The sequence below is a fragment of the Accipiter gentilis genome, chromosome 5, assembly GCF_929443795.1.
Source record: "Accipiter gentilis chromosome 5, bAccGen1.1, whole genome shotgun sequence".
NCBI classification, from domain to species: Eukaryota; Metazoa; Chordata; class Aves; order Accipitriformes; family Accipitridae; genus Astur; species Astur gentilis.
The window spans coordinates 35141249-35153873 of record NC_064884.1 but is presented as its reverse complement, the minus strand read 5'-3'; the positions used below and the strand labels follow the sequence as shown (position 1 = coordinate 35153873).

The following is a 12625-nucleotide window of genomic DNA, read 5'->3' as shown; positions in this document are numbered from 1 at the left end:
ATCAAAATATTTATTTTACTTGAAACATTGGACTTCACATCTGATTCCATCCTCAATTAAAGCTGAAGTCGTTTATCTTGCCCTTGGTTAAATCAAGGTCAGAAAAAATTGTTGTCGGGCACTAAGTAGCTTTCTGAAGGTGTGCAAACACCACAGAATTGAAAAAGCACATTAATAAGCTATACAAAGTAGTTCTTCCTTACAGTGGTACTTTACAGATAACTTTATTATAGTAATTTTCAGGTAGGCATGGAAGTTTTAGAGTAATATTAGCTTATTACTTATAGATTATTTATAGATTTTTTATAGATTATTTATAGATTCAAATTGGACAAATTAGTGGCCTGACCTCCAATGGAAAACTGTAGAAGTGCAGCTAAGATAGAAATTAATGTCAGCTGCTTTCTCTAGAGGTTAATTGTATTCACCTTTTATGAAACTAAAAATGTTGAACCATTTTTGAGAAATAGCTGGGAGTCTGATTTATGAAAGTAAAAATAGCATCTTATGCTATGAAATAGATATTTACCAGAAATATATCATTTATACTAAGATTATTTTCCTACATGTATTTTTATTTTATTTTCTCCCTAGGAACCTGTATGTTTTCCACAAGCCACATACATATGCTTATAACTATCAGAAGGTGGATTTTAAGGTATATGACTGTATTGAGTTTTTATGTGCTTTTTATCTTTGTCAAAGTCTTACATAATTGGATAATAAATATATCCTAAATTCTATCGGTAGATAACATAGAACTGCTATTACTGAAAAAAATAATAATTCATTAAGATTACTATAGTCAATACAAAGATAATGTTTGCTAGCAAATATCCAGAAGTATTCCAGTATGTTTAAGACAAGAAAAAAATGTTATGGAATGCTATTGCACAATAATAAAAAAATTGAGTATGTAAATTCTGAAAGTTTGTAGTGAGAATATATATTATAGTGAATCAGATCTCCATCCTGTCTTTATCTTGATTTAAATCTACCTTATAACAAATTAGAGACTAAATTCCATTTAATGATGAGTCAGTTGCAGAATCTGCCTTTCAATTCTCCTTCATCTTCACCAGTCACCTAAACCCAGATCAGGAGTCTGTATAGCATAGCCCTCCATTTTCTCTTTACATGCCAAGTCCTTTAGCAATTTACAAGATCCTGTTGCAGGGATTAGAAATACCCCTTAGTAACACTGAAATTACAGTATTTCTTTAAACCTGCCATTAGTTCACATTATCAGAAGGTTATTCAACATGCTTGAATATCCTGTTCCAGCTCTAGTTTTATACTGTAACTGAACTGTAATTGTAGAGTACTGAAATGTAAACTCCAGGCGTGAACTTTGTAGAAAACCTGTATTGAGAAGGTTAACTACATGGATTATGCTTCATAATTGTAGTATACCTGGAATTTCACACCTCTCTGTATTTGTAATCACATCACAAGAAATTTTCCGTATCACTGCAGGATATACTTTCACAAGCCATAATTAGCATCAACAGTATGTAAGCCTGTGTGCTGTTGTGCTGAAAAACTAACCCTTTGCTGTAAAACCATTCTATTTTTTTCATACCAATACAGATGAAGTGTTTACACTATTAGGTAAATTCTGTATCAGACTTATAAAAGAATACTTTTATATTATGCCATGAAGATAATAGTAGTGGTATTTCAGGATCAAATACAAAAAAATGTATTGATATGACTCTGGAGAATATAGGAAGATATGTGTTAAAACAGCTCTGAAGCAAAGAAGCTCATTCACATTGAGATTTTGAAGAATTTCTAAGAACAGTAGAATCATTCTATAGTTTCTAATATTGGCATAGCAATTAGTGTTAAAGTTGAGAGTGAAAAATGCTGCCTCCATATATTTTTGTAGAAGAAACCATGAGGCAGAATCAGTTGTGTTACAAATTAAAAGAGTGCTTCTTTCTTTCAAGCTTACTGTAATTAATTAGAATCAGAAAGTTGCAGCACAAAACAAAATTTTTGCTCTTCCATTGAATGTTATTTGGCAAGTAGAACTACTAAACTGAGGTATATATGAAGAATATCGTATAAAAGTAGGTATATTCTCATTCAAGAAACTTTTCTGTTTCCTTTTCTCTCTTAACTGAAAATTATGGTTTATACATGTAGTATGAGGCTCTGGGTTTAAATGAGAGGTCTGAAATTTGGAAGAAGTAGTCACAGTTAATAACTTGCTTCCCATACCACATCTAGGGTCACAATATCCCAAATTTTAGTCATACTATGTATAAGCCCAGGCAGGCTTGCAGCATTCAATGAAAATGAAAGATGAACAAATGTCCATTTTTCTATGCAGTCTACTGATGACGGAGTCTTCTATTATTTACTTGTGGACAGTCTGATGCCCATTGAAATCCTGGTTAGCTTTTCTGCATTAGTACGCTGGGATGATACTGGAGGTAAGGCCAACACAGAAAAGTGCATCTTAATGTTGTGTTTTCCCATTCTTGAATATGTCTGTGCTGTTGTGTTTGTCTGTGGTGTATTTTGGCACAGTTTGAGAGTTTAGCATTAGTCAAACTGATTCTAGGAAATACACTAAAATTCAAGCAATACTTGTTATTTCGTATTGATGATGAATATTTTCTGGAAAGGATCCCTCCCTTTACTCTTTATTATGATTTGCTGCAAGCTTTTCATCAATATATTGCTGGTATGGATTTTCTTGTGGTTCTTAGGGTTTCTTTTTCTACAAATTCCATTCTTGCAAGCTACTTTATGCCATAGCTGATCAAAATGCAGCAAAATCAGCAATATGACCAAAGTTTATTTTTTAAGTGATTTTTATGCTGGTGCACAGTAAGCTCTTAAGTATATTTACAGCTGGCTTATTTTGAGATCCAACAGCTTGGATGATTTAAATAAAAATCACTTGTATTTTATGAAAATCATTGAATGGCATTCAGAAAAGCTACTGCATGTTGTGAGAGTTGGCCTAAATTAATCAGACTTTTAAACATTGGGTATGCACATAATTTTAGTGCATCTAGAGTAGAGTAGGTAGAACCAAAAGAAAGCTTAAAAAAAAACCAAATTGACCATCCTGTTAAAAAACTATAATATGAATATAAGCTTTGTATGGCTGTTTGCTTCCTTTGCATGTGGACAGAATGGATTTTTATGGAGTTTTAGAGCACCTTAAGTGACTTTGAAGATATCTGATTTACACATCCTCCTAACACAGTCTTTTAACCATTATTTTCTAGTAAATAGTACAAATAAACCATGATCTGTACCACCTATGCATTTTAAATGACTGGCTCTTTTCTATGAATTATCAAAGTCTAAATGAAGACTTCAATGATTATGAAGTAGCTACAGATTCTGCATAAATGTATTTGACTTCTACTGTTATTCCACACACACACCCCCAATTGTGTGTGGGGTTTGTTTGGTTTTTTTGTTTTCTTTCTTAATCTAGGTACTAAACAAGAATGTTCTAGTATTTCAAAGGGTGTGCTGATGGTTGAGCATTTCTCTTGGAAATGTCTGACTCCTGGAGAACTTCTGTTAAAGATGCATACATCTGCAACCAAAGCTACTGTGTTGAATCTTCCTGTTGGGTATGTATGAGTCTTCACTTCTGTCCTAATACCTTAGTCTTAAGGTTTGAGATGATCTTTTACTTTACACAATAACTAAGAGTTTATTTCCTAAAACATAAGCTCTTGGAATATCAAGCTGGTTAATAGCTAAGATTTGGTAAGACTGCAAAATTGCTATGAATTTAAAATAATTACCAAAACCTTTGTAAAGATTTTGAATTCTTTACTCTTATTTAAGAGCATTTACCAAGAAAAATCACACTGACTTGCTGAAAAATAAACTAGAATACAAATACTTACTTAAAAGTGTTTCTAACTAGAATGATTTTGAGATGTTCCTTGCAGTACCAATAAAAACTAAAGAATTAGGATTTTTAGTGGAACTATAAAAGCATGATTATACTATAGGAGGTTTCATAGCTTTTCTTGAAACAGGATTTATGAAACATGACAGGAGAAATTCTGAGGTTATACATGAAGCCTTGTGTATCTTGCTTCACATTCACATAGTGCTAGTATGATTTGTCTTTGCATGTAACTAGATATTCAGTGTAGAGCATTGACTGATTGTTTAAATAAAGAAATAGATAAAGGCAACAGCCTTTGATATTTGTTAGTTTCTGAAAATGCTTCCAGTGGTACAAGGAAGATGACATCTTCATACTTTGCCATAAGCATAAAGTTGCTGACTAATTCATTGAGGCCACCAGCTTTTCCAAAAATAGAGACTAGGCAGTTTAATCTCAGAGATGAGACAAAATGTATTTCTAAAAAAATCAAATGAGATTTCAAATAAATAGGCATAGAAAGAAAATACCACAATACTAGCACACTGATGCTAAATCAAAGCACTTTAATAGTGCTTTCTATTTGTTTTGATTCAGACTAAAAATGGAAAAGTTATTATTGTATCTATTGGTTAGTTCTGCCACCACATGTATTTTCTTAGTGTAGTTTCCAAAAGCCGCATATTTCTGTCCTGTAGGGAAGCCAAAAATGTCTATCTTTTTGCACCTGCAAATTTCAAAGCTACCAGAGATACAGGCAGCTCAAATTGTTAAGCTTCTCACCTTTGATTCTCTTTACTCCAGGCAGAGCCAGCAAGCTTTCAGGAAGATTTAATTTACAGCAGGTTTGGGGGACAAACAGGCTTATTGACCGCATCCCCATTTCATTCCAAATGAGAAATGACTTGCTAAGCCAGGAAGGCACTTTCTTCCCTCTGTCTGTTGGTGGCCAGGGGGCATTTCAGATTTCACTCGCAAGAAGATGCAATTAAAAAAGGGCAAGTGTGTGTGGGGGGTAACTCTCCTTTCTTACTCTCACTGCTGGATCTCTGGTTAACACTTCGAAGCTGTGGCCTGGATGAACTTCTCCAGCTAAATGCTATTCTGACACTGATATAAGACCATGTCAGCTTCACCGTTTGGTATCAGCAAGCTCCTCAAGTATTTCAGTGGGACTGCAGGACATTGTTGACTGGAGAGAAGAGCATGAATCCCCTGTGTTGTATAACTATAGTTACGAATGGTTTCTTTTATGATCAGAATACGTTATAGGATTTGTATAAGAATAAGTTGAGTGTATCCCAATAAGACATGCTGAATTTCTGTTGTTTGCCACCTTAGGAGGTTGAGTGGTCTGGCCCACAGTTGCTCCACATAGTGGTCACTCTGTAGTGTTCATCTACCCTGACGTGATTATGTATTAATTTTTCTTGGTTTTGTCAATGCAAACACGGACATTATGATCTAAGTAATGCATGACCAAAACACTTGACTTCTTTAAGCTTTCTAGAGCAGATAAGTTTTTAAGGGTAGCTAACTATAATCCTGACCAAAAAACTTTGGTTTTGTATCCATCTGAAATAGTGAAACTACCTATTTTGCTAAAGAAAATCAAAATAAAACCTCAGCAATTAAAATAAAAATAAAATAATATTTTCTTCTCTGATTTTACCTACTGCCTATGTTTGGTGGTTCTTGAGAAGCAAGGAGTTAGAAATGCAGGATTTGAAGAGCTAGGACATCTAGGAAAGGAATTCACTTTTACGAGAAGTATGAAAGGAAAAAGTTAAGAATTGCTGTGATTTATTTTTTTTAAAAAAGAGGTGCTTTTTGGATTATTTTTTTTTTCTTTCTTGAATGTAGACGACATATATTGCTCTTCACAGTAAGTGCTCCCATAGGGCACCACATTCATCTGTGTAGCATGGTGCCATGTGTTTTTGGAGAAGAGGATACTGTGATGCCAGATCTTGAAAAGGTATGCATAACCAGAACCAGTAAAACATTGTGATAACGGTGTTTCTGACTACTATTTAAAGTGAAGTACTGTTAGCTCTTGATTTAGAGCTATTATATTTAATGGTATAATATTAATTTCAATATGAAATGGATGAGTGTGTAAAAGAAATATGTTTTACAGCATAGCAGGCACTTAGATGGATATTGCAACGATTGTCTTATATAAATCTGTAAGTAAGCATTGGGTAGTATTGTAGTTTACATAGAACAGCAGCATAAAATGGAATGTTAAAAATACTTTTGTGAAATGCATATGTCAGAGGTAGCACATAAGCGCTCTTTTTGAGGCACGTGATAAAATACATGTACAGATATTAATTAATATTAAAAAATACTCACATAGTAAAATAAACTGTCACACCACTAAGGTTTGCTTTGTCCCATGAGATCCCATATTATTCACTGGGTCCCAGAGCAGCTTTTATGTCTAAAATGAACAATTGATTCAAACAACTTTTCATAGCTGAGATAAGAGGCCCAGGGGAGTAATTACTACAGCTTTTGTTCTTCATTGCCTGCAATCCAGACAGATATCACTGTCATCCATATTTTCAAGATTTCTTTGACAATCAGTAGGCCTAAATATTTGTTATGGGCACTGAGAGGAGGGAGTATAGCTTCTAGAGTGCAGTTGTGCAAAAATATTTAGAAAGGTGAGTGTAATAGCAAATGTACATAGCAGTGTAGATTCAGAGTCCTCATAATAGGTCAAATTTATTACATTTATTGTAGGGATTGGCGCTCGGAAGATCTCGCGATGTACGGAAAGAGAAGGGTTAAAGGAGGCGGGATGACCGACAGACAGTATATAAGGGCGTGACGCAGTTGAATAAACGCCATTTGCAGCATCCTCATATTGGTGTCAGTGCTCTGTGGCCCAGGGTATGGTGGACCCTGTGCCGAGTCCCACGGGGTGATCAGACGAATGTCTACAATTTATTGTAGCAAAGTTTAAATACACAAGTTGGGCCATTAAAAATGTCTTGTGGCTGTACTATCCCCTAGTCTTCAGGTTGTGGATGAAAAGCTATTCCTCATCAAGAAAATAAAGTGGAATTTTATCCTGGGGTCTTCTCTGCACTTATTTTTGAAGACAGCAATTTCTCTGCAGAGTGTCATTTGCAGGCAAATGTCCACATTCTTGCACAGAAATCCTGTGATTAATGATGAAGATTAATGATGCTTTAGGCAGCATGTATTTGGAGGTTGTTTTCAGCAGGATACAAATACTCATCTGTCCTTTTATAATAGAAGAGATGCTGAGCATTTCAGCTAACAAGAGTCTTATTATCACTGCAGTAGAACGTCTCTGTGTGCATCTTATATTTGATTAAATGTCCTAGGACTAATGATACAGGAAAAATAAAATCCTTAACAGATATATGTTATGGTGCCTGTTATAGTGTTGTAACATTTTTATTTCAATAGCTAAAATCAGTGAAAATTTGGTATGCTTTTGAATACCAGAGACCAAATTCATTTTACAGTTTATGAGATTAATAACAATTGCTCGACTTAAGAAAAGTTTTGTACTTCATCACAGAAAAAAATGCTTGTATGCTGTTGCAGCCTAAAAAGAAAACAAAAGAAAATCTTAAAGAAATCTTTCTAACAATGATTGTTTTTATTCTATCTCTCCAGGAGAGCTACCGGTTTATAGAACAGGCTACAGCTATCCTGAAAGCTGTTGGAAATGTGATAAATAATTTCAACAGTAAGCCTGAACTTTCTAAAGCCTTGAAGCAGTTGGAACTAACTCACTGTCCTCCTGGCCTCCACGGTACTGGAATGGCTGAAGAACACTTCAAGGTGAGCAAACAATTTTAATAAACATGTATCTAAAGGCTACAAAAGCTGCCTAACAGCTTAACATTGTTGTCATCCTCTTCAAACCAACGGTTATGTTTTTACAAAGGACCTCCTGAGTGCTCCAAATGTGGGATTTGTTATTGAGTGTAAGCCGAAATGACATAACTTGCAACTGTGTACTGTCTTCTTTTAATATGAACCAATTTTAATATGCACAGAGAAGCACATCCTAAATTTGAGTCTCTAATTTTGTCAGTTTAGTTTAGCATACTTTAGAGCAGAAAGCATCAGCTTTTTTTTTATTTTATGACTTACTTTTTAATTTAAAAGACATTACCTGAAATGCAGAGAAGCCAGAATAGTTCCTTTCTGTGCCTAATGTTGATGGCACAGGAAAACATTATTACAGCTTATATTACTGAAGACAGTGATGAATTTTTTACACTCACGGTATTTCTGAGTTGTTTTTCTTTTTTTTTTTTTGAAACTGCAACATTCTTATTCAACTTTTCTGCTCTGTGTGTGATAAATTAAAGGGTTTTTAGATACATGATGAAAATGTTAAACTTTTCTGTAAATCTCTATACTGTAGCTTTTCAATATTATAAAATGATTGCAACAAAAAAAAGCTATGTAAAAGATATGCTGATTTTTATGTATATGTAAATGTTGATAATACTGCTATAACTATTTTTCTAGTCAGTGCTTTCTATATTCCAGATTCACTTACTTTCATCAAAGTACTAGAAAGCTCATGCAGTTTAGATTGTGTATTTTAGAAGACTGAATAGAAGAAAGGGATTAATATTGTTATAATCACTGATATTAAAAAATAGAACACCTAAGCCAGTGCTTTTATACATGGGCTTGACACCAGGCTCAAACTCAGCAAAACAACAGAATTAAGAAAGAAAGATTCCAGGTGCACCACTCATGAAAGAGGTAATTTTCATGCCAACTCCAACAGAAAAAAAATTGGTTTGACCTCTCTGGAATGGAAAATACAGATTTAAAATATATATGCTCATATGAAACTGAGTAAAACTCACGGATCTTAAGACAAATTCAGTAGGCATGAACAAACATATCTCTTCATTTCTCCCACTCTAAGATGACCAATGTATAGTCATAAAGGAATGAAAAACCAGAAATGAGATAAATGAGAGGCACTGAGCCAACAGTAATTCAAGAATGAAATATGGAAATTATCTGTCTTTAATACAAACAGTAAAAAATTATTCTGAACATAAGAATGTAGTAAAGTAGATTCTTTCTTCACCAGTCTTAAATCTTTCAAGATAAAAGAAATGTTAATTCATATTAAAATATATAACTTAGGATAAAATGTTTCCAGAAAGCAGAAAAGTCTGGAAATAAGAACAATGAAAGAGAAAAATTGTGGCTTTTCCAATAAGTAATTACTATGTTCTTCAATTCAAATTATGAAGCATGCTCTGAAAAACACACTCTAAAATTTCCATCCATTGGAAGAAGGAAAAAGAGACTGGATTTCTGGTCTTTAAGGAGCATCAATATGTCAAGAATAAAAATAGGGTCATCAGTTTAGTCATGCAAGTAGGACACCAAATCTTCCCCTCTTGCCCATCAATATACTCATACTTTTCCTTGTGGTACCACCTCCTAATTTAGTAAGCATGTCCATTTGATTGTTGGTCTCTGTTCTGAAGCCTTTAATTAGAATGCTGGTTGTCATGATGGTGATTATAATGTGTTCTTCCGTTCTCTGGTATGAGACCATAAACTCACTTCCCATAAACTACTAAGATATTTTTGGGTGATAAAAACTTGTGCTGTAGAAGCAGTCCTATATTTAATAAGCCAGGCATGAAACAGGTTTTCTCTTGATTGTTGGCTTGAAGCATGGTAGTCCTACAGCTGGGACTAATCTTCAGATACTAGATTTGTTAGACGAAGTTAAAGACTTCATTTTTTACATGAAAAAAATAAAAGAGCTAAACAGGTTTTGAAACAATAATGAGAAGCAATATAAATCAGCTTTTAAAAATGAATAATTCTTTGAATGCTTTTCCTCTTTTTTGATTTTAGGTTTTCAATAGTGCATTTTGGTATTTGATCAAATATGTATTAGGGAAGAAGGCTCCTTACAGCTATAAATTTGCCTTCAGGTCCTTCACTTTGGATTTTAAAGACACTGAGGTTTCTGAGGATGACACTGTGTCTTCAGGTACTGTATTGGTATTGCTAATCACTTCAAATATATCTGTCCATTCTTATTTTCAAAGAAGCCAACTCTTCGCTAATCTTGTTTTCTTGCCTAAGTAAGCATGGTTCATTTCTTATGAGATGCCTTCTACTGTTGACAGAACATCTGAGACTCATCTCAGAGTAGAAATAATCCCTTCCTTTGTTTCAGAAAGTCTGTTCATGTTTTGTTAATTTATAAAATTGCTCTTTGCCTTTCTTGACTTGCATTTGCCACTATTGACAAGCATTAACAAGCATCTACAGATGCTTTTTTTACCTGATGTACTGCAGATCGTGGCTGTTCAAATTACTAGCAGAAAAGACCTTAAATGCCTATATTGTTCATGAAATGAGAGTGAAGGCAGACTCACGTTAGTACATTCATTGAAAATTCAACTATTTCTTAGTGATAGGTTGAGAGTTTTTTGGTTGATTGGTTGGGGGGTGGTGTTTTGGGTGCTTGTTTGCTTGCTTGTTTTTTAAGCGCATTATTTGGCAAATTACTGTGTTGACTGGCTAGTCAACTGGCTAGTCACACACATGTAGTCGGGAACAAGCTACAGCACCATCCACCTCTTCTCCAGCCTGTGATTAGGGTATGCTGTATACGCGAAGGTACTGTGGGAGGAGCCATTGGAAGGCAAATGGATTTATTACAAGCAGGGAAGATTCTCTTCCCACAGGTTCTTTGCTCCATTTTGTGTGCAGGCTGGGAGCATAAGCAGTTAGAATTAATTTTGCCTAGCAACCAAATACATGGCTCTCTTCCATTTTAAGAAACTTGTTTTGCAGTCTGTGTAACTTTTTAATCTATTAATATTAATATTTAATTTATTAATGGAAGGTTTATGTATATGGTTTCATATTATGACAGAAAAAGAATTTATCTGAAAGATTTACGGAAAGATACATCATCACCATTTGAAGGCCATTCAGGGTGACTTAGCTTTTCCTTCTGCTATTATGAACTTAAAGTCTAAAGTCTTTCTCCTTGGTCAGTCAAAATATTAACTTCCTTTCAGTAGTCAGTTTCTTTTGGAAAATCAGTATAAAAAACTTCATTAAAATTTATACAAATATATTTACTGACAAAATGATGTAATACCCCTGTTCTTTAAGAAAGCACATATACTTGTCTGTCATGCTTTTATGGGGACTTTCCTCCAAATCTCCTCTTGTCTGAAGGTTGTTCTTCTGTGAGACATCAAAGATAAAGGATCAGCCAAAATGACTAAATAACTCATTGTATTTTTCACAGAATTATATCCTATGGCAAGAGTATAAGTTATAAGGGTCAGCATATTGACATTTGTCACAGCACTTAAAGTCGACACCTGTCACATTTTTCAAGATGACTATGCTACTGATTTCTGTATTCAAAAAAGAAATTTAAATATTTTTCAGCAATAGAAGACATTTTTTAATTAGATTTGAATAATTAGCACAGTTGACAGGTTGTAGCAAAGACCTCATATATATTACTGTATAATGAGATTCACTGTGGCAGAATATTTTTTAGGATTTGGGGGTGAATCAAAAAAGTGGAATAAATCTATGTAGGATGAAAGTTCTGTTTCAGTTTGATTTCCTCCAGTGTCCAATATATCTTTTTGATTTAGTTGCTTTTCCAGACTTAAATTACAAAAGGTTCCTATTGGACTGGAAAGTGAATTGTTTCCCTTTGGCTTTATTGACCTTGGATATACATTTTGCCCTGCTTAATAAAGGTTGCAGTGGTTTGCAGTGGTTGCATGCTTTTGCTCAGGTTCCATCCTAGAACTCTAAAGAAATGGAGACAGCTGCATTCAAAAAAGCATAAGTCAAGTGAAGTGTCAAGAAAAAAATAGGTAGATAGCAGGAAAAAACATGTGAGAAATGCATTGTAGGGAGGCCTCGAAGGACTGGCATCACCTGATTCGCCTGGGCCACATTAGCACTGCTGCATTGTCGGGTTAGTTGCTCAGATCTTGTCAAGACTTGAGTTATAACCCTTTAGAACCTAACAGTCATCAGGGTGAACTACAATAACAGATGAATGAAATCTTTTCATTTTCTGTGTCTGAGAGTAGATCAGTTCAAATCTGAGCTTTTTTTTTTTTTTTTAACTGCCACCTCCATTTTATATTAGCATATCCATTTTGCATTGTGTGCTGAATTCATCTGAAGATTTACTGAGGGCAAGGATATTATGATGTACTGCAGTTAGCAGTCAAGCCTGGTAGGGTTTCTGAGAAGCCTTCCTGAAAACGATCTAGTGACATTTATGTATCTGCCAAATACCATCCATCCCCATGGAGCAATTAGCACAGGAGCCACAAGAAACAAATGGAAGACCATGCCATGTGAACATGTGATGGGTTGACCCTGGCTGGACACCAGGTGCCCACCAAAGCCGTTCTATCACTCCCCATCCTCAGCTGGACAGGGGAGAGAAAATATAACAAAGGGCTCGTGGGTCGAGATAAGGACAGGAGAGATCACTCACCAATTACCATCATGGGCAAAACAGACTCAGTTTGGGGAAAATTAACTCAATTTATTACAAATCAACCAGAGTAAGGTAATGAGAAATAAAACCAAATCTCAGAACACCTTCCCTCCACCCCTCCCTTCTTCCCGGGCACAACTTCACTCCCAGATTCTTTACCAAGCCCCTCCAGCAGCACAGGGGGATAGGGTTTATGGTCAGTTCATCAC

At 34.8% G+C, this 12625-nt stretch overlaps 1 protein-coding gene across 1 annotated transcript in view; it reads left to right on the top strand.

The window, feature by feature from the left end:
* Window positions 1-12625, top strand: part of ADGB (androglobin) — a 123928-nt gene that overhangs the window by 67115 nt on the left and 44188 nt on the right. Inside the window, exons 16-21 of the mRNA XM_049800562.1 lie at window positions 595-658; window positions 2339-2441; window positions 3464-3605; window positions 5738-5852; window positions 7535-7702; window positions 9770-9908. Coding sequence (XP_049656519.1) covers window positions 595-658; window positions 2339-2441; window positions 3464-3605; window positions 5738-5852; window positions 7535-7702; window positions 9770-9908 — 731 coding nt within the window. The remainder of the gene's footprint in view (window positions 1-594; window positions 659-2338; window positions 2442-3463; window positions 3606-5737; window positions 5853-7534; window positions 7703-9769; window positions 9909-12625) is intronic.